This window comes from Carettochelys insculpta, chromosome 1 (genome assembly GCF_033958435.1).
Source record: "Carettochelys insculpta isolate YL-2023 chromosome 1, ASM3395843v1, whole genome shotgun sequence".
NCBI lineage: Eukaryota > Metazoa > Chordata > Testudines > Carettochelyidae > Carettochelys > Carettochelys insculpta.
The window spans coordinates 252,794,295-252,821,128 of record NC_134137.1 but is presented as its reverse complement, the minus strand read 5'-3'; the positions used below and the strand labels follow the sequence as shown (position 1 = coordinate 252,821,128).

The following is a 26,834-nucleotide window of genomic DNA, read 5'->3' as shown; positions in this document are numbered from 1 at the left end:
AGCAGGACGTGGATCATCTACACACACCCTACTTCGATGTTGAACATCGAAGTAGGGTGCTATTCCCATCTTCGGATAGGAATAGCAATTTCAACATCTCACTGCCTAACATCGATTTCAATGTTGAAATAGTGCATGGCACATGTAGACGCAACGCGTGCAATTTCGATGTTGTGCCAGCTACTTCGAAGTAGCTGGCTAGTGTAGATGCACCCAATATTTAATAAAGCTTTGTGGTGTTCAAAGCAGCAGTGTGGTTCGTGGGTTGTCTCTCAAATTTTAAGAAAAACCTTGTCAGATATGAGCCACATGAGTTTAAATCTTTGGTTGAACCTTAGATCAAATTTATGAATCACCTCTCCGTACATGGTTCTTGTTTCTCCCTGCTTTCTTCTACAATATGATGAATTATCAGGCTACAGTTATCATTATAGGGTCTAAGATGACCTGATATTTGGTGTGTGGAGTTTTTTTTAAGTTTTGTTGAAATTTGACAGTCATCAAGAATAGTGCATATATCAACAAAGCAGTAAATTTTATTTCAGGAGAAAATTCAAAATTCAAAAGGATTTTTTCAACCAGTGTAACTTATAATTTGATACCATACCATTTTGTTAGCTTTGAAAAGAGAAAACTGCCTATATTTTCTAAATATAGTATTGTTTTCCAAAAAGATTTATCCGTACACAGATTATTGCCAGGAAAATAGCAGCATATTTATGTAAAATATGCCTTAGTAGAAACAAAAGATAGATGGAATATGGAACTCCTTTGCATTAGTGGAGTTAAGCAATTTCAGAAAAAGGAGGGGATGTATGGAATATAATGTTGGAATTATCTGTCTTGAGATAGATAGTGCTGGCAGTGCCTTACACATTGTAGTCATACAGATTTCTTTAATTGGCAGCATATACAGTCTTGTTGCAATCCAGGAACACTCTTTCTTCCATGTGTTAGATAATTGTGACCGAGAAGGGGCAGAGCATTCTAGAAGAGAACACCTACCACTGCTCAAGACTCAGACTGACTCAAACGGAGCTTTTCTGGAACATGAAAAAGTTTAATCTTAGGCCTTATCAACACCACCAGGGAAAATCAACCTAAGTTACTTTACTCCAGCCACGTTAATAAAGTAGCTGGATGTAACATAGCTTAGGTCAACTTACGGAGGTGTTCACACTGTGCTGTATCGATAGAAGACACTCTCCTATCAACTTACCTTAGTCCTCTCATTCCGGTGAAGTACTGAAGGCAACCAGAGAGCACACTGCAGTACGAGACCCACTAAATCAACCAACCCCCTGCTGTAATTATCACAGCAGTGTCAATCCCTGCAAAGTATAGCTACGGCCTTAGTGTTTATTCCCACAGGTTACTTCCAAAAATATTAACAAAACAATTAAGAGAAATAGCATATGTCTCTGTATTTTGAGTTCAGGCTGGGAAGAGAAATGGAGGTACAGATAGAGTGCAAGAAAGCCTGTATCTTCTCAATTTCCAATCCAGTTTTTATGACTCAGGGTTACAGAGAGGTCAAATGTGAGTCAGTGTGCATCCAAATTAACGGGTGCCTAACCACACCAAACTTTATAATCATGAAGTCTACTCATCACTACCTAATCAGCCAAATTGTAAAATGAAATTGTGGGCTCTTAAATCATATCCATCCCAGAAAAAAAAGATCTGTTTGTGTGTGTTTTAAATACGTTGCCCAGTAAACTCTTCAGGTTTTTATTCCCCTTCCCTCCCAATTATTCTAAATTACGCATGAACTGTGCAGTTGGATTTCCTGATCCAAGTCCAGTCATCTTCCCCATACAGGATAAAACAACACTGGAGAGCCTGACTCAACAGCTGGCAGTAAAACAGAATGAAGATGGGAAGTTTAGCCATGCTATGATGGATTTCAACATGAGTGGGGATTCTGATGGTCAGTAGGAATTACTTTGCTTATTTCTAGTAATCTATGTGCTGAAGAACACAAGCTTCTTTTGGCGGTTATGGGGGTGAAGGGCCGGGATAAGTAAGGAGTGGCCACTAACCAAAGAAGGAGAAATTATTGATATTGTGGTGTTTTAAGTTCCAAGGGCAGTTTTATCTTTGTGTGTCATGCACTCATTTGTCAAGGCTGGATCAAGAACACCATGATGACTGTAAAAACGAAGAAAACAGAATAAATAGTTGTGGGATGACTGAGATCACACACAGAGTCCACGCATTATAGAGCTGATCATCTATAGATGACGCATATGCTAGGTCTGTGGGAGCTTGTTTGGATTTGATGAAGCAAGCTTAATGCTTTTTTCTATCTCAGCTAATGCTTTTGTTATTGTGGTGGTGTAAGCACAAGCAAAGGCAGCTGTGCAAATGTTCATTTGCTGCTTAGAGACATGTTTAAAAAAGCTCCACCTGATGTTGCCATATATTAACACCCTTCTCATCACAAAGAAGGCAGGAAACAGGTAATGCAATACATTCAACATATTGTGAATTAGAAAAAACAAACAAATCTGTGTTTATAAGGGTTGGTTTTTATTAAGCAGAATAAGAAAGTTAAATAATCTTTACATTGTTTGATAAATTGAATGCAGCTCTTCATTAGATTTATACCATATCCTACTATACTATACATTAACAATATAATTATAAATTAACACAAAAAAAAAGAATGATACACCTGAATGATTCAAATAGAAAATGTGGTGACTGTAGTTTAAATATGTGTCTATTGAATGTGCCCTGTGGCAGAAATTTCTGAAAGCAGAAATTGGGTATGATTTTTCTCCCCTCTTTTTAGGAAGTGCAGGTGTCTCAGAATCTAGAATTTATCGAGAATCCAGAGGGCGTGGAAGTAATGAACCCCATATCAAGCGTCCAATGAATGCCTTCATGGTGTGGGCTAAAGATGAGAGAAGGAAGATCCTTCAAGCCTTTCCTGACATGCACAACTCCAACATTAGCAAGATACTGGGTAAGGAAATCAATAGACCACTGCACTTTCTAATAGTGGAATGCCGGTTTTGACTGGATATTTTAAAGAGAATGTAGTGCCTGCCTGATAGTTCATAGATCCTCTGTTATCCACATCAGAGTAATAGCAAGGACAACAGCCATACAAGATGCACACTGCCACCCAACAGTATGTGTCAGCCATGATCTGGAGAGCACATTCAGTCCTTGGTAGCCCTACACTTGCAGTTGAGGTCATATTTTTGGCAGGAAGACACTAGGCTACCAAGAACTAGACAAAGAATATGAGCTCATTTCCATGAGCCACTGAATAATCCAGGCATGATTGTTGCATTATTTTTTGAAAAGCTTTTGTTTACTTTTATCTACATAGTTTTTTAAAATAAGGCTGCCAACCACCGTATCTGATTCATAACCTATTGTGCTGTGCTCAGATGAATGATGTAGAGATGAAATGCTCTGTACCCTAAAATATGTCATCTTTTAAAACAAAATGGCAGTATTCTATTTGTCTTTATAATATTCTGGACATATTACATGTCTCTCTAATATATGAACCATACACCAGGATATGCTGAGAAGATTCACATAATCAGAGAAGAAACATCAGAACGAATGTGTATATCCTATCCACTCTGTATTCCGTGCAACACATATTTGCCATGCTAGTAAATCCCCTGCACCAATCTTTCTTTCCTTCATCAAACACTTGGGCCAAATTCTATTTCATTAGACCCCATGAGTCCCTGAAGGGTAGAAAGGGGATAACTGAATGTAGTTCCTTAGGCTAGATTCACAAAGGAACTTAAGCAGTGGGAGGCTGAGCATTGTCATGCCTAATTTTCAGGTGCCTAGAAAATCACAGGGTCAACAATGCCTGAATAGGCAACTAGGCTCTCTATTTGGTAAATGGATAAAGATGGGCACTTTAGAATGAGATTCACTAAAGTCAGCAGATTAAAGAGCTCCTTGCATAAATTAGCCAATGGTAGATGTGAAGCCAAGGGATGAGGGCTAGGCAAAGACCCTTTACTTTCTTGGGGAGGTGCCTAGGTGCAAGGAATTACCTCTCTCTAAGGCATGGTCCACACTACACTACACATACATAATTCTAGCTACGGCAATTGCATAGATAGAATTGACTTATCTGCAACTGATTTAACTGGCTGTCCTTATTGAGGAAGGTTGAAGGGAGGAACTATCCCACTGACCTCCCTTTCTCCTCCTGATAGCAAGGGGTACAGGGGTAATAAAATGGCGACTTGATGGGTTGATTTAACACATCCCTACCAGGCACGGAAAATTGAATCGCGGGAGATCAACTCTGAGCAGGTCATTATTCTGGGTAAAGTAGACATGCCCTTCGACGGTCTGATGGTGGTAGCAGAAGTGACTGAGCCTCCCTATGCAACTTTTAGCCAAATGGCTACGTTACTCATCCACAATGTACAAGGTGCCTGGCTTGAGTCCCAGCTCTGCTAAAGAGGGGAAAGGACTTGAACTAGTATCTGCTCCCTTTTAAGTCCATTCTCTAATCACTGGGCTATGGCTGGCTGGAGGGTGTCTTCCTCAGTTTCTCCTCTTGAAGTGGTTCCGTTGTGGCTACATAATGAATGGTGTGTGTGAGAGAGAGAGGGAGAGAGAGAGAGAGAACGAACACAGGCAAGCAGGATAAAAAAGACACCAGCTTGTATTATTGCACTTGACTGGGAGGAGGGAGATCCAGTGCCTCTGCTCCAGTGACTTTTTAAAAATTACTTATCCACAGTGTAATAGTAGAACCTGAGGAACCCCATGTCAGAACACGCCTCATGCCAGTGGTTGGGGCACTCACCACGGTAAGTAGCTAATAGCTGCTCAAATCCAAGAGGCCAATCTTGTGAAGTCAGAAGGGAGTTCTCTAATGAAAGGTGAGCAGCTAGCACTGGGCATATCCCAAGTGAATACCTAACAACTGGGACATGGGCAAAGTCCTGCCTTTCACGTCATTTTACGTAAACTGACCTGCAAGTGCCTAATCTGGTATGTGAGGTCTGAGGGTGCTTATCAGATCAAATTCTGAAGTGAGTTAGGCAGAGGAATGACTGTTCTCTGGGTTCATTAATTGCCCTGGGATGTAGACATCCATTTGCCTCTCACCAGGCTACTGTTTTCATGGTCAGAGGCAGAAACATAGCGCCTAGGGAACTTTTAAAGGAAAGATTAGGTGCCTACAGGTTTGGTGGCAGCTGAGCCGGGGTTTTGTGAATTCCAGTGAAATTAATTTTGGGATTTAGAAACCTAAATGCTGTTGTGGATCAACCTGACAGAGGCCAATGGAATTACACTCATAATGTTTCTAAAAGAAATTGTCAGTGAGCAAATCTAAGATGTTATTCTTTTAACTGATACAGCATTGCGCTGCAGTATACATTTATGTCAGGCAAGAGGGGGATTAAAAGTGTGAGCATGAAAATATTTGCCTGAGTAAAGGTCTGGTTGTGGTTTTGGAATGCCATGAGAAATGTAATTGGATATAATGGCAATGTTAAAAGGTGTGACTAGTTAGAGGGCTGGTGAATGCTGAGGGTTAGACCAGTCAGAGGTATCAGAAGATAAGGTTAGATTGGTTTGAGTGATGGGTTGTGTCTACACTAGCGCCTTCCTTTCAGAAGGGGCATGGTAATCAGCGAGTTGGGGAGATATAGGGAATATGCAGCACCTCATTAGCATAATGGCAGCCACGCGCGATCCAAAAGCGCCGCTTTGGAATCATGTGTAGAGGGGGCTTTTGAAAGGACCCCCTGGACTTGGAAAGCCCCTTCTTCCTATTTGGTTTCAGGAAGAAGGGGATTTCAGAGTCCAGGGGATCCTTTCAAAAGGCCCCCATCTACACGGGTAGTGTGCAATTCGAAAGTGGCACTTCTGAATCACGTGCAGATGTCATTATGCTAATGAGGTGCTGCATATTCATGGCAGCACCTTATTAGCATCTTCCCAACTCACTGATTACCATTCCCCTTCTGAAAGGAAGGGGCTAGTGTAGACGTAGCCATGATGTGATAAGGTAGCAGCAGGGTGGGGTTAACAATGAGACTAAATTGATTTGAGACGTAGAACAGATTGGTTCTTATATGATATTAACCCTTGAGTAAAAGGGTGGCAGGAATTGATTAGATTAGTTAGAGGAGCAGGACAAGGCAGCTAATTTGATGGTAAGATAAATGTTTACTGGTTAAAAGGGATTAGACCAGTTACAGGTGTGTGATGTGATTAGAGTACAGTACAGAGGAAGTAACAGTAGGACTGATTAAACCTGCCTTTTAATCTGCTTCAAAATCTACAAGGATCATTCTGAATGGCCTTTTTCATATATAAAGTACAAAGGGAGCTCGATGTTTTCACTCTTAACTGATTGTTTTGGATAACAACTTACGACAGCACACTGCTAATTCATTCTGCTTAAAACAGGCACTTGAGCTAGGCTGACATTTTACACAGTCTCTGGGGATTCTGGTTGACATTTTAAAGGGCTTCTAAGCATTTTATAATACCCTAAAATCTGGTTTTAATAAGCTATTCTGCTGAAATTGTTAACATAAGGAATCACCTTTTACTGTTTGGCGCTAGATCGGGGGGATATGGGGACATCTTTTTCTGATTAGATGTACAGTAGTTGGAGTAAAATGTGCAAATTCATTACAGATCCTGTAGAGGTGACAGACAACATAGCTGACTCAAAACTCTATATTGTTTTGCTGCCAGACAGAGGAAAAAACTGTGTTTGAAGGCAGTTAGAAAGGTGGTTTCTTTTCCTCCCCAGCCTCACATTTTATTTTAACCTTCCTCCTTTACAATAGAGAGGGATGCCCTGATATCCTTTTTCTTGGCAGAAATGTTACAAAGGTCTTTCCTCAATTGCAAGAGGCCAGTCTTTTGAAGTCTGCAGGGAGCTCGCTAGTGAAGGGTGAGCAACTAGAAACCCACAGATCGACCAGGTGTTTGGGTCTCTGTGAAAAGGCTACTATTATTATATATATTTTTATGCGGGTTACTACACGCTGAAGTCCACAGAGCAACACTGTCATTGACAGCAGCTTAGACAAGTTTGCCACTGAGCAGAGGTCCTTTTCATAGTGAAATGAGCACTTCATTAAACTAGAATTATATAGTTTGAAACTGTGGTGGTATGTTTTGAGTATAAAAATGAGATGCATGGATTTGTCACTAAATTCATCTGTGCATACAATTGTCGTCCATCTGTTCACTGCAACTTGAACTTGTAGAGAACAATTAGCTTTTCATTAAATTGTTAAAAAATCTGTTAAAAAGTGTTCTGTTGGGTCCCCTTAAATTTTAATAAGCTATTGCTTACATATTTTAAAAATGTCTAAATTAATTTTAGTCATAGATCTACAACAGAGGTGGCGAAAGCCAGCCCATGACTTCCGAGCCACATGCGGCTCTTTGAGCCTTTAAATGCTCCTCCTCAGAGCTGCACACTGGGGCTACGTCTACACGTGAAGCCTACATCGAAATACCTTATTTCGATGTAGCAACATCGAAATAGTCTATTTCGATGAATAACGTCTACACGTCCTCCAGGGCTGACAACGTCGATGTTCAACTTCGACGTTGCGCGGCACCACATCGAAATAGGTGCTGCGAGGGAACGTCTACATGCCAAAGTAGCACACATCGAAATAAGGGTCCAGGCACAGCTGCAGACAGGGTCACAGGGCGGACTCAACAGCAAGCCGCTCCCTTAAAGGGCCCCTCCCAGACACAGTTGCACTAAACAACACAAGGTACACAGAGCTGACAACTGGTTGCAGACCCTGTGCCTGCAGCATGGATCCCCAGCTGCCGCAGCAGCAGCCAGAAGCCCTGGGCTAAGGGCTGCTGCCCACGGTGACCATAGAGCCCCGCAGGGGCTCGAGAGAGAGCGTCTCTCAACCCCTCAGCTGATGGTCGCCATGGCGGACCCCGCTATTTCGAAATTGCGGGACGTGCAACGACTACACGGTCCCTACTTCGACGTTGAACATCGAAGTAGGGCGCTATTCCTATCTCCTCATGGGGTTAGCGACTTCGACGTCTCGCCGCCTAACGTCGAAGTTAACTTCGAAATAGCGCCCGGCGCGTGTAGCCGTGACTGGCGCTATTTCGAAGTTAGTGCCGCTACTTCGAAGTAGCGTGCACGTGTAGACACGGCTTGGGAGTGCCATCCGCCTGCTCTGTGCACACCTCCCACTGCTTGGTGGGAGAAGCGTGTGACAGTGGCTTTGGTGAGTTGCCAGCATTTATTTAGAGTTGCGGGGAGGCTGGGGGAGAGGGAAGGCACTGAGCTACGTATTATATATTATCTAAACAGATAGATAAATATAAATAAATATATAATACATGGCTCTGTGCACTCTATCCACTGCTATTTTGGCTCTTCATCTCTAATTGTTTGGCCACCCCAATCTACAACATACATTCAGAGATGGATAAGAGATAAAATAGATTACAGTTTGTACATCTCTGGTCTGGCACCCTCGGGACCTCAGTGATTCTGAATGTAGAATTTTGCTGGACCAGAGGAGGTTAATGCCCCCTGGTCCCTGGCGCTCCAGCCATGGTTCCCCAGATCTCTGACTGTGGCTTGCCGCTGCAGCCGACTCCCCAGTCCCTCACAGCTGCCAGGGAACAGTGGCACTCCAGACCTGGTCCTATGAGGTTGCCTGAGGATGCCAGAGCTCCAACCCTCTACCTCTGCAGGAGGCTGGCCCAGCTTGCCCTCCTTCCCCAGCTCTTTGGTCCATGGATGTTGCATGGACCGGAGTGCTGGTTTTACGAGGTGCAACCTGTACCTCCCAAATCTCTACTCCACTAATGCAAGTATCTATGTCAGTGGGTTTTAATGTGGGGTCTGCAGACCATTTCTAACCACTTTCATTTTGAAATTTCCAGGGGTCTGCCAATTAAAAAAAAAGGTTGAAAACCACTGCTCCATATCAATCAAAAGAACCAAAATCAGCCTGAGGCAGACACCCAAGATCTAAATTTCAGCCCAGAGGTTTAAAGTTTTGCAGAGTTACAAGCAACTGAAAGCAGCATCTTATCTTTATGTGGTACTACCAGCTCTTCCTCTAATATATATATATATGTGCATTTGTATGGATGTAGATTCTGATCTCATAGTGTGATCCATGCTTGAATTTGAATTTTTTTTCTTAGGCTTGGCAATAATGTGCATGGGTGTCTGTATAAGCATATAAAATAAAATCAGCCTTGCAAAACTATCATGAAAATATTATGTCCAAGCAAAAAGACTGATTTACCTAACTTTGTTGTTGATTGATGACGTTAGCTGTGATCCATGCTATCTGACCTGTGCAGGCAGACCCCCGACTCTGCCCATTCCCCGACTGACTTCACGAGCTCTCAAATGGGCATAAGGATCTGGGTCTCCTTCTTTATCTATATGCAAGACAGACACACTTTAGAACACTAACATTTCATAGTGAGACCCATGGCAGCTTGCCAAATTTTGCATATTAATAAGTCAGAAAATGAAACAAATAAATAGAAAATCAAGGATACTTTGTCACAAAATCTGCTTTTTATTTATTTTGACAAGCATGGTTCAATTTTAATTATTTATGGTACTTCAAAACACACTAGTAAGTGATCTTTCATATATTTTGTAAAAACAATAATGTCACAGTAATAGGAGGTATCACAGCAGGAGGCAGCTATTAAATATTTGCTAGGAAGAGAGGTGAGGCTGTCAGGATTTTTGAGATTGCAGCTTGCAATGGATGGGGGAATAATGAGTGAAATTTATGTGTAAATATTGCCAATTGAGATATAGATGGAAATGTCAGTATTTATGGCCCTGGGGCTGCACAACCTCATGCAAGTGCTTAACTTTATGTACAGAGATCTGCCCTTCCGGGGCTGATTGGGGAAGTGAGGCTATTGGCATCAGTCAACACAGTAAAAGGTGGTTTAAGTAAATTTTGTGTGTGGACAGAACAGTTTAATGACAATTCTATAGGCTGATTTTATATAGTGCATTAATTTAAATACATACACACCACTAAAGCAACAAACCTGCAGTTTCAAAGAACACAGTATATAACACTAAGCATGTGCATAATAAGTCTTTGCAAGGTGAAGGTCTATGTTCATTATTCTGTTATGTTTTCTTGTGATCCATTTATTCCCAAAACTAACAAAAGTAACTATGGGATATTAAGAATATTAGTTTAATTTGTGATATATATGGGATATATTACATACCTGCTTAGATATTTACACATTTATTGTCTTTTTAAATACAAGATACTTAACTGAGGAGGAAAAACTTCTGTATAACCATAATAACTTCTATATAACCATAATCAGGAGTATGCAGCACTTCATTAGCATAATGGCAACCGCGGTGATTCGAAAGTGCTGCTTTTGAATTGCCCGCTGCCTGTGTAGATGGGGCCTTTGGAAAGGACCCCCCAGTCTTTGAAAGCCCCTTTTTCCTAAAACCAAATAGGAATAAAGGGGTTTTGAAGACTGGGAGGTCCTTTCGAAAGTTCCCCGTCTACAAGGCCAGCAGGCAATTCGAAAGCGGCACTTGTGAATCGCCACAGCCACCATTATGCTAATGGAGTGCTGCACGTTCATGGCAGTGTCTCGTTAGCATCTTCTGACCTCGCTCATTACCATGCCCCTCTCGAAAGGAAGAGGCTAGTGTAGACGTGGTTTAGATGTCAGATATAAGTGCAAATGACCACCAGTAATTACATGCAGCAACACCAAACTTTAGATGAGATTTGTATGTATCCCTCCTAAGAAATGTTTTTAATCTTTGACCCCTTCAGTTCTCTGCCTGTATGGACATTTACTGCTCAAGTGTGACACATGCTTTCACATAACTTATCCAGGAGTCAGAAATAGTCTGTGGTGCCTTCTCTTCTCTGTTATTTAACATGCTTTAAGCGAGAAGTCCTTTTAGGGTTTCAGCTTAATTATTTATAAATAAAAACTGTCTGTCAGCATAAACAATTATTTTTAAATCAGTCAGTGCTCAAATGATGTTTATGGCCTCAGAATTCTACATTCGCTTAGCCTTACTTTGTGACTTATTCAGACTTGAAGCTAATATGCTGCAGAAGGACTAGATCCTGAAAATGAATCCACATGTTGGCATCCTAAAATCATGTTTTCAGGATCTAGCCTTAATGGGTAATACCAACAATTTTAGGCCATATTTGCATTTCCACCCAGTCTTCCCCTGGTCAGCTGCATGGGTGTACTACGTTCTGTCTGTTCCCAGCTGTTTATCACTGTGTCTACTAAACCTGATCTGGACGTGGCACTCAGTAGGAAAGAGGTAGTTACTGAATCTCAATATCTGTTTTTATAGTCACTTTCCTGGTTGCAACCAGTAGGAGCTTTTTTTAGGTTGTGATGAGGTCACTGACCCACAGAAAATCAGTCAGGGACACGGTAAAAGTGAGAAGCAAAACAACAAAAACAACAGCAACAACAAAACACCTCACTGATGTGGCCCCTGACTGAGATACCTCACTCCTCTTACAGCTTCAGTGGTATCAGAGGAAGCTGCTGGGGAGCGGCTATGGGGTCTGGGAAGGACTGAGGGTGCAGGAGCAGGATGGGATGAGTGTCTAGGGTCTGGGTGGGAGGGAGGATACGGGAGTGGGCTGAGATTGGGGGATCTGAGTGGGAGGCAGGGTGCATATGAGGGGTGGGGGCAGCAGTGGGTGGGGGTTCAGGACCAGGCTGGAGGTGAGGGATCTGGGCAGGAGAGAAGGGTGGAGGGCACTGGGGGAGAGAGGGTTCAGGAGCAGGGTGGGGTGTCCAGCAGGCAGAGGTGCAGGAGTAGGATGGGGTGGTCTGAGCAGCAGGGGTGTCAGCAGCGGGAAGGGTGATGGAGGGGGCATTTACCACTGCTGCAGCCCCTTCCCCCAGCTGGAGGAATGGCAGCAAGGAGGAAAGTGTCCTGGATTCGCTTTTCTCCCGGCTCCCAGGCACCACCCCCTGCTTCTGGCCAGTAGGAGCACTGCAAGGGCAGAGCATCCAGAAGGCATTGCCCTGTGTTCCCCCAGCCAGGGAAGGGAGAGGAGGAGCGGTGATAGCAGAGCCACAGGCACAGGCAGCAGCAGAGCCACATCCTGCCTCCACCAGGCAGAGTGATCCAGGAGCGAGAGAGGGGAGTCCCAAGCCTCTGGGTCCAGATGCAGGCAAGCTGTGCTCTGGGTCACGGGCCTGCGGTTCCCCCACAAGGAAATGACTTTTCAGCAGACCACTAAGCTGCTTTACATACTCCTTTATCTACGGGGGCAGGAGAGTACATGATTGACTCCACACTAATTGCGCTGAGGAATGACTTTTCATGGCTCCCTTCAGAGTAGACATTTTCTCTTACGTCTCCATTTCACGCATCTGATGGAGTGAGCTCCAGCCAATGAAAACATAGGCCAGAATAAATTTGTTAGTCTTTCAGGTGCCACAGGACTGGCAGTTGTTTCCACTTGGATCATTTGCCATTGGATGTGAGGCAAGATCGGTATTCTGTACCCAGCCTATTAGTCTGTCATTACAGAAACCCACACTTGAGATTAAAACGAAACTTTAACAAAGCAAAGTACCAAGAAAACTGTTACCAGCCACTGGGCTGTGTCTTCCTAAGAGCACTTCCCTGAAGGAATCAGACTGTTTTCTTCTTAAGCAAGAGAGAACTGTGCTTTTTTGTATTTAAAAGATAGTTCTGGGAGCACAGTGAGCTAAGAACATTATGGGCTTGTCTGCGCTTGCCCCCAACTTCAAAGGGGGCATGGTAACCAGGGTGATGGGAGATCACCGCAGCACTTCATTAGTAATCTCCATCACCCTGATTACCATGTCCCCTTCGAAGTTGGGGTCAAGTGTAAACCCAGCCTATGAGTAAAAGCATGAGCCAAGCACAGAAATGTAACAAAGAAGGAAAGTACTGTTAAGTCAAATATGACATTTTGAACCAATTATGTTAGGAAATCATGCATACTTGTTTCCAGTAGGACAATTAACTATTTTACAACCATTCTTTTTCCTTCTGTGCCATATATTTCACAGTTTGGTCCATCAGTGTTGCTTAGAATGGTTTGGGTACTTGTCCTGAAGCAATCCTATAATTCATTGAATAATTTTCAAAGGATAATTCATTCAGGGTATCTTGCAGAATTTTTTCAGGTATCTTGTATTGCTTTTTTTTTCCACTTTATGAATTTCATGGGACCTTTTTAAATAAAACTCTTATGTTTTCCACTATTCGCCCAGCTTTAGTGTACACAGAAGCACAGAGCAAAAGATAATGATCATCCCAATGAAGAAGGAATATTTCAAATCATGCAATAGTTATCAAAATAGTGTATAGTCATGCTTTGTCTCCAACTGTTAATTTGTACATGGGAACTTCACTTCTGCTTCTCAAAATTTCAAGGAGTGAAGGGACTTCAAAGTACCGGCGGGTGAGCCTTGGCTAGACATGAGCCAGCACTTCGAAGTTTAGAACTGTAGCACTTCATTAGTAAACTCCCAACACCCTACTTATCATGCTCCCTTTGAAATAGGGAGCTAGTGTAGACAAGCCCTTTGTGGGGCTGCAGCGGGAAGGACTTCCCATCATCATAGGTTTTGCAGTTAACATCCTACTGGGATGCAGTGAATAATCCATCTCTCTCAGAGCTATTGTTTCAGGCTCTCTGAAGACCCAGGCAGAATTCAGCACATTGGTTGTGCTTTATTCATGCTTTCAAGCTTTTCATTACAACCAGGAGAGCTAGAAAGATCATCTTTTTTTTTTTAAATGAAATCTTTGACTATGAGGTAAGCCTGACTCGAGAAACCAAGACCCTAGCACACCTATATTTTAATCCCGCCCAAGGTGGAATGCAGCCACTAATTCATATCAGACAGGAACATGACACCCTTTAGAACAAGAAGTGGTGAAAAGTACCATGCCCAAATGAAACTAGAGAGGACCAGAGGCAGACTAGAATCTAAACAGCTGATTGAGACTTTGCCCAAGCTATTGGGACTTGCAACCTGCTTTTACAAAGAAGTGTCACAGATCTTTAATAATTACTGTGGTCAGGACCTTGGGATTATGTCTCATGTAAAAGACAATATGTGTAATAGCAGCGGTCATTAAATATTTATTCACAAAAAAATGCCATGTACAAAAGCTACCATCACCCCATGTGTGTACTCTGGAGGATTGCCATCCAAATAAAAAAGCTAGCTATGACTCTCCTTTTCTAAAAGCGATGTTTCACAGCCAAAACCGATAGGACTGTGGAATCTCCTTCTTAATGATCTGCTTATTTGCCCTTCTCTGAATGGGAACTGGGCAGGGTTCTCATTTCTCATTCCGTCTGTGACAGGATCTCGCTGGAAAGCCATGACAAACCTAGAGAAGCAGCCATACTATGAGGAGCAGGCTCGACTCAGCAAGCAACACCTGGAGAAATACCCAGACTATAAATACAAGCCCAGGCCGAAGCGCACCTGTCTTGTGGATGGCAAAAAACTGCGGATCGGGGAGTACAAGGCAATCATGCGCAACAGGCGACAAGAGATGCGGCAGTATTTTAATGTTGGGTAAGGGCCTGTCATATTTTTTTCTTTCAATACAAATTTTTGGGGTTGTCTTTGTGTCAGATCTGTACATTTTGTATTCTAGTACAGGGTAAATAACACGTTGTTAACAGCGATGGAGGCTCTCCCCCGTGAGTGGCCCTTATTAGCTGGGTGTGAACTGGCACTCAGACTCTACTCTTGGACACACCTCAGCTGCTAAACTCATCAGCTGAGTCTTCGGTGCTCCAGCCCACCAGCCTGGTCACACACAGTCAGTAGGTGAACAAACAAACCAACCTTCCCGGGGTACCGGAAGTCCAGCAGGGCCTATCGTGGTGCCCTGGTTAATACCTGCAGCTCTGCCTCTGGGCTCAGTTCACAGCCCCTTCTGGGAAAGCGTTAAGTCTGTCCCTCATCTGGTACAGAAAAGAGCCCCTGGAGCTTTCTCTCTGGAGACTCTTTGTTCTCAGCAGTTCTGTGGTATCTCAGCTGTCATCTGGGTTATTCAGTTTCAGTCCCCTTCTGAGTAATAAAGTTCAACAAATGGTTGGCTGCCTTTTGGATCTTCTGCCTGTCTCTGGGCCTGTTTAAATTCCCAGACCCTTTCTTGGGCTTCTAATCAGCATCCTATCTTCTCCTTGGGGATTCGGCCACTTTTCCAATGGCTGGTGGGGGCGGGGAGGAGGGAGACTAGGCTCTCCCACTACTCTGGTTCCCTATCCAGGAACCCTACAAATTGCAGTCGTGTGCTGCTTCTTTTAACTCTGGTGCTGATGCTGTTCCATGGGCCATTTCCTATGTCCCTTTCTCTTCACCCTTGTCTCAGGGTTCTCTGCTTTTTCCCTGCTCGAGCTTCTCTCACGGGCTCCTTTGCCTATGGTGTTTTGCAGCCTTCCAGTGCTTCTTCCCCATTCTGGTGCTAGCCAGCCACTGACCTGTTTAGCCTCTGCAGCTGCTTTTGTCAGCCCCAGCTCTGCTTTGATTGGATGCTTTCCTGCAGCCTTTGCAGGCAGGCCTGGAGGACCCTATTCAACTGAATGGGGTTTGGCAGGACCACAAGAACTCGAGCATGGAGTCTCAAAGGGCCTTTTGTACCCCATTACTCTAGCAGAATATGAAGACCATGTAGCCCATGTAGATGTGACCTGGAAGTCAGGAGATCTGTTCATGACTCTGCTATTTTAACTTTGGCCAACTGTTTCAGTTTCCACATCTATAATATGGAGCTATAATGATACTCGCCCACTTTGACTACATCTTCAGATGAAATGCACCACGTATGTGCCAAGTGTTACTTGTTACGGTGTTTTACAGAATCTACATGAATTCATCTGTTGATAGTCTCTATAGCTGGCAAGGCCAGAAACACTAGCTGACATTCAAGGAAGTTGGCAAGCAGTTAGCTAAAAGACTGCTCAGCAATGCTTTTGAAGACAACAGCCCATGGCAGACTGAGCCTTGCTAGTAAGGTCAGTGAGGACAGAGGCTAAAAACATCCTCAGCCAGCTCACATTGGTCACGTGATGAGATTACTTCGGTCCAAGGAAATTAGCGGTGCCAGAGAATATTTGCTCTGTGGTAAGCTGAGTGCTAGTGAGGAGATCACATCTCAAGAGGACTGGTTCAGAGAAACATCCAAAGGTTTGTATGCCTGTCCAGACTTAGTTCTCTGCTTTTTGTTCTAGAGAACTGCCTAGAAGGCTCTTTCTGCAGCTGTTTTTGGGTTTTGGCTGGAGATAGCTCAGAAGGGCTACGTCTACACCTGAAGCCTACATCGAAGTAGCCTATTTCGATGTGGCGACATCGAAATAGGCTATTTCGATGAATAACGTCTACACGTCCTCCAGGGCTGGCAACGTCGATGTTCAACATCGACGTTGCGCAGCACCACATCGAAATAGGCGCAGTGAGGGAACGTCTACACGCCACAGTAGCACACATCGAAATAAGGGTGCCAGGCACAGCTGCAGACAGGGTCACACGGCGGACTCAACAGCCAGCTGCTCCCTTAAAGGGCCCCTCCCAGACACACTTGCACTAAACACCACAAGATCCACAGAGCCGACAACGAGTTGCAGACCCTGTGCATGCAGCATGAATCCCCCGCTGCAGCAACAGCAGCCAGAAGCCCTGGGCTAAGGGCTGCTGCACACGGTGACCATAGAGCCCCGCACGGGCTGGAGAGACAGCGTCTCTCAACCCCCCAGCTGATGGCTGCCATGGAGGACCCCACAATTTCGACGTTGCGGGACGCGGATCGTCTACACGGTCCCTACTTCGACGTTGAATGTCGAAGTAGGGCGCTATTCCGATCCCCTCATGAGGTTAGCGACTTCGACGTCTCGCCGCCTAACGTCAAAGTTAACTTCGAAATAGCGTCCGACGCGTGTAGCCACGACGGGCGCTATTTCGAAGTTAGTGCCGCTACTTCGAAGTAGCATGCACGTGTAGACACAGCTAAGTAGTGCAAGGACAGACATCCTTTTGATATTTCCACATCTGTCTGATCAGGGAAACACAGAGCTACACAAAAAGTATTTTAAAAATTGGTCAACTAGCCTTAGAAAAATTGGCACATGGTCTCTTGTTCCCCTTTAGGATGAAAAGGATTTTTCTTTTTTGTCCCAAAACCACGTCACCTGTCTCTAGTTAATGGGTCTCAAAGCTATAAAGGAGAAAATAGCTGCCCAGTTACTGTTAGGTGTCCTTAGACAGTGTTTTGAACAGCTACAGTGTATATTGTTATAATAAGCAGCTCAACAGAGAAATTTGAGCTGCTTAACCCTGTGGTGCTGGCAGGTTCAGTGATCCCACTGGTAAGCATTGAAACAAACACAGGGAAGTCAGCCAATATTCAGCATCAAAAGATTAGAAAAAGGAGGGGAGGAGGGGCTTTGTGAGAAAGAATAGATGGCAACAGAGACCCCCAAATACTGCTTATCTTGATGATATGCATGGCTTTGCAATTTTTTAAAATAATCTTGCAACATTCTTCATATCATTATTTAACTTTCCAGTGAGTCCAACGAGTACCCTGACTGAAACAAGCCGTTTTGGAGAGAGTTTGTCTAGGGTTTAGAGCACAGACTAGCAGGAAGGAGTGAAATCTAGGTTCTACTGAAGTCAGTGGAAAAACAAACATGGATGCCAATCAGTATTTGATCCTGGGAGTCAGATTTTGCCTCTGATTCACTCTAGGGCCTGGTGCAAGCCATTTAAGACCCAATTTTTAAACAATTTAGGCACAAAAAGAAGTGGCCAGAGTTTCAAAAGTTTTGAAAGCCTACCTGTAAGTTCAACTGTAATTCAGTGGTGGGTAACCTGTAGCCCATGTGTGAGTCACAAGACATTTTGTTTAGCTCAGTGGTTTGAGCATTGGCCTGCTAAACCCAGGGTTGGGAGTTCAATCCTTGAGGGAGCCATTTAGGGATCTGGGGCAAATAGATTTTAAAAAAAAATGGTGCTTGATACTACCAATAAGGCAGGGGACTGGACTTGATGACCTCCCAAGGTCCCTTCCAGCTCTATGACGTATGTTTACCATTGCCTATGCACAGGGTTGTGAGATTTCACTGGTTTCAGTACATGTAGGTTTCTTCCTATCAGTACTACTAAAATGATGCACATGTAAAGCCAGGGGATCTGAAATGAGGCACAAGCTGGCTGCGTACAAAATTGAGGGTGAGAGTTGCATGCTCCTTCTACATCCCATCAAGGTGCTGCTGTGGGTCAGTCTGCACACCCCACAAACTCTAGGTGCACATGCGCAGATAGCAAAATTATGCAACCTGGGAGACCATTGTGGTTACAACACTGTTACAGCCCACTGAGATGAAGAAAGCCTACTAGCCTAGGTCACCCATCACTGCAATAATTACTTCTCGGGACCTAGCGCTCTTGAAAACCAGTCTTGGCCTCCTCATCCCCTAAAGGAGGCTGAAAATGCCTACGTTACAGAGACTTTACAATGTTTAATGCATCCATGGCAATACAGAGCTTTGAGATATGTTGATGAAACGTACTATAGAAGTGGAAGACATTAATCAATTAAGAAATGTAAGCAGCCTTATAGATGAACTCTGAAACTTAACAAATGTTTGGCCTCTGAAAGGCACCATTTGAGTGCAAAGTATTCCTACTGTTACACGTTAAAAGCCATTTAAAAATATTGAATAATGCTCAATGCAGAAATGCTGACTTTATCATTCTAAGTCTTTCTTTGGATTAAGAGTGAAAGCAAAAGTTATGGTCTCTCTCTACTTACAGGCAATTGTATTGTTTCAAAAATAAGGAAGTGATGACTGCATATGAGCAGGCCTCCCTACGACGGCAACAAGCAAGAACGTTACAAACATAACAAATAATTCCAAATAAGAGTTCTTATGCTCAGGACTGCTTAGTCTTTCAGGATCACTGTGCTGATCATGGCTTACTGGCCAGTCAGGCTCAGGAATGGGGGGGGATTTCATTCTTAATTAAAAACGTTCATCTCAAGAGATTTCACTCTGTCTCCTGTGACAAGGCTTTTCAGTACAGATGGACACACCACTGATGACATTACAATATGCGGCATGTACTGAAGGGTATTACTGCAATGGAATTATTTTATGCAGCAAGGAAACAAAAGAGCATGAATTTTAAACCTCTAGGCTTGTTGGGACCCTGGAGCTTCTCAGGGAAATAAACACTGGAACAACACAGCAAGTGCTCTACATGGAAAAGGAGTTTTGATGGCCTGAAATAATTCTGCTTTCAGTACCTTGTACATATTTCCAAGGCTTAAAGGTCCTACTGAGGACTTTTATCAAACACGCATGTTGCTCTGTTTTAAAACAATGTATGTCTAAGTCTGGCTTTTACTAGTTTTATCTGCCATCCCTAAGGTTAATGGATCACCCACATGGGTCCCAGAAGGCTCCCTATGCCCCTCTCTATGAGCTAGCAGGTTTCTAAATAAACTTCACGTTCCTATCCTACATCCTGTTCCTTTTCCCCATGTTGCCAATAGACTCCCTCTGGGACTTCCCGCTTTCCTCCGCAAAAGCCTTGCTGTTTGTTTCCAGCCCTAGTTTTCATTCTGCAACTCTTGATATTGGTGAGGACGATCTTTTTGATCATTTGAGCACAGGTGGCAGGCGGTTTGCCATCGACTGTGCTCACAGACATCCCATTCACCCAGCAGAAGAGTTTGCCCCTTAGGCCAGGGGGCATGTCTTTTAATCAGTGATTTGTCTCAGACCTAATAGTAGTCATAGAATCAAGGGCCAAAGCTTGGAAGATTGGGGGTGGGAAGCCAGGGAGTCTCTGTGGGCCCCTAAGTAAGTGGGAGGGGTGGTTTGGGGGAGGAAGGACAAGGGCAGACAGCCTGGGCAGCACCTAGAGTGCATCACGCCAGCCCTCCCACCCCAGCCCAGGGTGTGCGGTTCAATGCTCTGGAAGCTATTTAAAGGGCCTGGGGCTCTGGTTGCTGCTACTGCTACTGAAAAAGCGGCAGCAGCCAGAGCTCCAGGCCCTTTTGAATCACCGGCCCCTGGAGCACCTGCCCCTTTTGCCGCCCTCATCAGCGGGCCTGAGATAAGGGACCTGGCGCGGTGTCCAGTACTCTGTCCGTTTGCCCCGTGTGATGAACTAGACAGTGCGGGGTGGCAAAGCGGCTTGTTAGAACAGCACACATGGCGTGCCCTTCACCTCTCCACGTACACACCCCACCACTTGGTGGGACGAGCACATGGCGGCAGAGATGGCTCCTCCTGTGGCTCACTTGGGGCTGTAGGGCAGTTTGAGGTGGGGCAGGGCAGCTCCAGTGAGTCACTGGCAGTTTGTCGGGGGGAGCCTGGTTGTCAGGGGAGAGTGCCTGGCTCGGGGGGGCAGCGCCTGGCTGGGGGCTGTGGGGGCTAGGGCGATTTCTAAAGTTTGTTTTGGACACCAGTGATCTTTAGGCCCACATCACCAAGCCCCAAATGGATATGCTGTAAGTCTTGTCCTGCTCGTATTTAAATACCCCTTTATTTTTCCACAACAGGCAACAAGCACAGATTCCTATCGCCACGGCCGGTGTCGTCTATCCAGGAGCCATCGCCATGGCAGGAATGCCCTCCCCACATCTGCCATCAGAGCACTCGAGTGTGTCCAGCAGCCCGGAGCCCGGGATGCCTGTCATCCAGAGCACTTACGGCATCAAAGGCGAGGAGCCGCATATCAAAGAGGAGATGCAGGCCAGTGACATCAATGGAGAAATCTATGATGAGTACGATGAGGAAGAGGATGACCCTGATGTGGACTACGGCAGTGACAGTGAAAACCACATTGCAGGGCAAGCCAACTGATAAGGGTCCAAATATTGTGTGACCTTACAGGACTTCAAGGAAGAAAAAGCCCCACCTGGTTTATCCTTACCAGTGGCCAAGCACATTAACTTTCTCATACACTGACTGTTACTTTAACTGTTAGTCTTAACTAGTTGGGACATCAGCTGACTAATAGACATCAGCCTGCATTTAAAAAAAGAAAGGCCCAGAAGAAAGAAAACAACAACAATGCTGACAACAACAACAACAACAACAACAACAGAATGAAATAAGCTATGGGTAAAATAATGCCAGTAATTCAGCTGCTATACCCAAGCACTGAAGTCTTACCCTTCGACCTTTTATTGTTTTGTTTTTCAAATAAACTTTATGGCTGTTTGTTCTACAATGTTCTAGAAATTCTCACTCAGGTACACAGTGCCAACAAGTGGCTTGTGAATGTGTTTTGTTGTTTTGTGCTACAGTTTAAAGAGAAGTAAAAGAAAAAAAAATTTTTTTTTTTTTTGGTAATGCACCTGACAGGAAAAACAATGATAAAATTCCTTTGACCCTTCTGCCTCCTCTCCCGCCCTCCTCCTTTTCCCTTCACCTTTGAATATTTAGGGTTGGAGGCACGCATGTGTGTGTGTGTGTGTGTGTGTGTGTGGTGGGGAAGGGAGTGGGGAGTCTGTTTCTGTAAACCCCAACACGCAATTATTTCCTTTCTAGAGAGGACTTCTCTTCATGAGTTGCACACCACACTGAGTCTTTGAGCAAGTGCCAAATTTATACTAAAGCGCTGAGCTATTTCAATTTTATTTTTCAGTTGGTCTCTTTTGTTTCCTCTTCTGTCTTAAGTTAGGACAGTGTTATGTCGTAGACAATCCCTTGAAGAAACTGATATACCAGCAGCTGGTGAGATTAGACTTTGTTTTCTTTTCTTTTGTTTTTTAAAGGAAACTGTAGGTGCCGTTCTCAGGTGAAAGTGAGAGAGAGAGAGAGAGAGAGAGAGAAGAAAATTTAGAGAAAAATATTTTATGATCTTGGATTTTTGTGTGTGCGTGCTTATGGTACTAATAAGAATAATATTGGACCATTGTGAGCAAAAACCATATTCAGGATGAAACCCCACACCCTCTAAACAACTCTGTTTGTAAAGAGCCTTTGCTTTTAATTTGCACTTCAAATGGCAACATAAAAAATGACCAGAACATGCTCTTGTTTAACGTGGAGCAGATGAATTAGAAGTACTAAACTCAAGAACGGAGGAATCCAGTGTTCAGTTTTAATGGACTGCTACTGATCTCTGAACCATTGGATAGATTTTGACTGAGATTCTGCCCTCTCTACTTACTTGGAACATCCACAGGTTTTAAGAGGGTTGGACACCAGGAAAATAAATTCCCTAACAACAGATACTTACAATGCTGTCTGAGCCCTCTTTGCCTCAGTCGTCTCAGCCGTCCTGGTAACATGTGGGCAGGCATGTTTGAGACTGTGGAGTTGCACAATTTAACCCATTCTGTTTTCAGCCATCTTACTCAACATTCTGCTTTGTTTCACAGAAGGAAGTAAATAAACATGGTGACACAAAGCCTCTTTTTGGTATCTGACTCTTCTCCGCCTCTAAGAGAGTGCCCAGGTTCGTGCTGTAAGACAGCAGGCAGCAGCGTGACCTAACACAGAAACAAAAAGGGTACCTCTAATTTCCATAGCAGTTCTGCCCCAAGAAGCGCAGTCTTATGTGGCAGAGAAAAGCTTTCCCTTGAGGCACAATTTGTGAACATAGGTCACCATCCTACAAACCCTCACTCACGTCATTAGTCCCTACTCACAAGCAGACACTCAGCATCACTGGAACGCCTCGTGGGAGCAAGGACTTCAGGCACTTGCATTTGCAGGTTTCAGCCCACAGAGCTTACCAGTAGATTCAGGTCCCTGAGCCTGGTAAGAGATCCTGAAGCCAGTTAAATTTTAGACCTGTAGCAGTCCAGTCCCTCCAGATCCAGTTGCAGGATCATGACCTTCCTCTGCCTGAAGACAAACCATTTGAAGTGCAGAGGTCTCCTGAGGAGCTTGTTTAAAGAAACAAATGCCATGGAAGAGTGAGGCTGATACTCCACTGAGCGGTTTGGAGGTGTGATAGCTTCTTCCCCCCTCTCCCCCCACATGCCATCCTTTTCTTTTATCCTCCCTTTTCTTTACTGTTCCCCCTTTGAGTTTCACCTCTGGATCAAAAATTCTTTTCAGTTTTTCTCGCTTTCAGAAGACTTGCTCTGGGGTTATGCTTGGAGTAGCTGATCACATTCTCTATGTCAGAGGGTTGTTTTGGTTTTGTTTGTATTTGATGACTGTATTTTTTTTTCCATTTGAACTGCCTCTTCTTGCTAGTGTTGTAATAGTAATTATAATAATAATAATAATGGTCAGCTGTTCCCAGATTACTAAATTATGTATAATTTATTTCCCTTTTTTCTACCTTATTTTATTCTGTTCTGATTTGGCAGTGCAGCAAATGAAGCTGTTAAGATATTTAAAACTGCTGCCCAATCCTGCCTTTTTTATAGACACATATAAAAACTCACTTCTTCCTACGCTCACCCCATTCTTATTTCTTCATTTTAATTTTGGCCCCAGTCATGTCACCTTCTGATGTTTATTATGATGGAGTGAATTAATGGAACTGTTGTTTTCAATCTTAATTAACTTCTGCTCTCTCATCACTCATTTTAGTTATTTAATTACACCAGTCATCTAGAGCCAATTTTTTAAGCACTCTGTTTGGATAAGAAGAAAAAAATAGACAATTGTTTTTATATCATTATTATGTACAATGTGAAAACAGATATTTGTTTGTTTGTTTTTTTTAATTTGTTCCCTGTCTTTGTGAACAAATTCTTTCTGACTCTTGTGGATTCACCTCACATTTGCTGGATGCTTGATTTCCGACATGTTACAGAGATGTTCTGGTTTAATTATGTGACTTTGGGCTACAAGAATACTTTGTTTTAGCTCCAGGTAGGTGCCATCAAGGCAGGCAAGGTTGGAGCAAATCTTAAATATATATGGTAAAATTCTGGCCTCATTGAAGTCAATGGGTCTACCATTTCACCCACAATATTACGAGCTTGATTCTCCAGGCCTCACTAATGGGAGTAGCCTTGTTTAAGCCAATGAACCTAGTCATGTGAATCAGGAGCACTTGTGGGTGAGTAAGGGCTGCAGGACTGAGCCCTGTTCCCGATAAAGGGTGATAAATTCCTCTTTGGGGAGGTGTGGGAGAGTGGGTTGTGCTTTATTTTCTATGTTGTCTTTGACCATGATTCAGAACGAATGCTAAAAAAGAAAAAAATGTGCTGACTTTATTGCAAACCTGAGAGACTGCGCTAGGACCTGGGTCTTGGGTCAAATTTTCAAACCTTGTTTCAAATGTTCAAGCCTTGTTAAAGATCTTGCATTTTGGTTTTGAAACTGATCCAGTCCAGCAAAGCACTTAAGCATGTGCTTAAGTTCATCTTTGGATATGAGCACCAATATGGCCTACCTATAGTATTAAAAAAATTTTGAAAAAGGGTCCCTATTTTATTGTTCTCTCTCTCTCTCTTTTTTTTTTCCTATAAAAGTTCTTGTCTAGTTTCTTTCTTCTCCTGAGTTTTGTGCCCTTTTGGCACCGAGAAAAACCAGGTTAGAAGAGATTAGGATAGTATTAATCTAAAAGAGCACAATAAGCCTGTAATATAAGTGGGCCTAGCTCGCTTCTTTTCTGGGATTCTGGATAACGATGATCTTCTTGTTAGAACTTTTGTGTTGGTCGCACATTTCGTTTCCTCTTAAATCAGGGATGCTGCTTGCTCCAATGTGACTCAAACTTCTCAGAGAGTATTACCAACAGTGGGGAAAAGAGAGTCAAAAGAAAAAAAAATGAGGGACTGACTGGTAAGCTCAATGAAATAACACAATTATTTCTGAATTTATTCATGCCTTATATTAGTAAAATAGGATTTTTAAGTGCATTTAACATCTTTATTTAACCGTTCCGCTATATTAATCAGGCCCCCAGAAAAGAACACTAGCTACTATTATAGAATTTAATTAGTTTTGTAACCAAATCCTCTTATTACAAATGCACATGGAAGAAATTCTTTCTGCGTAGACATTATTTCAAAGATCTGGTTTTTGCAGTAGACTCTTAATTAAATCAATTTTTTTAGAAAGTAAATTGTCTTTAACCTTTTCACAGCACATTTTCAGAGCTTTCTTTTTTAATCCAAAGAGATGAGCTATTATTGTCACTGAAGAAGACTCTGACATCACATTTATAGCATCAAAAATAATTACACACAGTGGAAATGTAGACCTCACTTAGCAAGAATTTAACGGCTAGAATTAATGGCAACTGCATATAGTATCTTTAAGGGCATGGTTTATCAAATATGAAATATTTTTGTCTGCCCACTTCGAGATAGAATCCTATCTTCAAGGAAATGTATGTAATTCATTAGCTGTGGATCCAAGTGTGTCCTCAACTCACAGGGCATGGGATGGATGTTTGGTTTGGTTTATTTCTTCAGCTTTATCTTAACTTGTCAGTTTCCCAGATTGAAGAACATGTCAAGTTTGTTTTTTTTTACTGACTGATTTCTCTACTCACCAGTGATTTTTGTCACTGGTTTGCTGAAACAGTATTTATATAGCTCCACTGGCTCTAAAGCTCTTCTTACTCCTTCTAACATTTTGGATTTTACAAGTGAAAAGAAAAATACAAAAGAAAATAGAGACAATCAAATGCCTGGAGCTTAAAACAAAGTATGTGCAACCTACCATCTCACTTGAAATTTAATAAAAAGAAATAATTATGTAAATATAACATAGAGTTATAGATTTATATTTTGTTCATAACACATAGTGTAATATAAGTTGTATATTTTCATGTTTTGGTTTTATGTTATCATTCATGCCACAATAAATAAAAAAATGGGAGTTGATGTACTCTTTAAAAAAATTAAGATATGGGTTGCCACCATGCTGGGTTTTTTTGCATTCCCCTTTTTTCAGTATTATTGCCCTACAAGGCACCAATAAAAACAGCAAATGTGTTCTTTACTTACACTGTGTTTCTGTTTCCCACTTCTTACAGCCTAAGTGCACTGTTTCATTGTCAGACGACTAAAGCAGGGTACAATAAATTTAGGTCCAGGTTTCAATTACTCGGATACTCAAGTTTGTACAAATCCCAGAGGCCAGCATCCTTCCTTGTGTAATGCAGCTGAAATGGCGAGAGAGAAATTAGGACTCGGAGATCCTGTTTGGGCTATTTGCAGACAGGAATGATTTCCAAAATACAGGTCTGGATCCAGATTCAGATACTAGCCAGTATACATGTGGGATGCCTGGATCAGAGTTTGTGTCCAACCCCAGCTCTAAACAACACATTGATTTTGTTTTGCTAACTGACTAGGGTAGCTATTAGGTTCAGGAAGACAAAGCAAATCCAGGGAAAATGCCTGATTCTGCACAAAGATAAATAACTACTCAATAAATAACATATCTACTGTCAGTCAGTGTACCCCAACATCCAGTTAACAGCTCATTCAGTTTCTACAGCAACGTGGCAGAAAAAGAGTGCAAGCTTTCCACTACTTCCATCTTCAACCAAAATGAAAACCGCCAAAAAGAAAGTACACAGTGAGGTGGCTGCCATGGGTACGCACCCCTATACATTCAAAAACTACTCACAACAGCGGGAGATAGGATGCTTACAGCCTTTAAGTGATCCTGGCACATCCCTACTCCTGTGAGGTGCTCCATCAACTTGGAAAGGCCTTCTGCAAGTAAGAGTTTGTAGGACTGAGCCTAAAACAATTTCCCAGCCACAAGATAGAGCTCTGATTTTTTGCAGGGTGGTGTACTCCTGTGAGTAACTATGTGCCTTCAACTCACGCTAACTCCAGCAGAATGCAGGAGTGGGCCCTC

The 26,834-nt window shown here is 43.1% G+C and overlaps 1 protein-coding gene across 8 annotated transcripts in view; it reads left to right on the top strand.

Annotated features, from left to right (window-relative positions):
* Positions 1-25,948, top strand: part of SOX5 (SRY-box transcription factor 5) — a 422,924-nt gene extending 396,976 nt beyond the window's left edge. For all 8 annotated transcript variants that reach the window (XM_075004792.1, XM_075004831.1, XM_075004821.1 and 5 more), the window contains 4 exons: positions 1,822-1,930; positions 2,798-2,971; positions 14,379-14,595; positions 20,597-25,948. In XM_075004792.1, coding sequence (XP_074860893.1) covers positions 1,822-1,930; positions 2,798-2,971; positions 14,379-14,595; positions 20,597-20,900 — 804 coding nt within the window. In that variant the 3' untranslated portion in view covers positions 20,901-25,948. The remainder of the gene's footprint in view (positions 1-1,821; positions 1,931-2,797; positions 2,972-14,378; positions 14,596-20,596) is intronic.
* Positions 25,949-26,834: the final 886 nt, after the last annotated feature.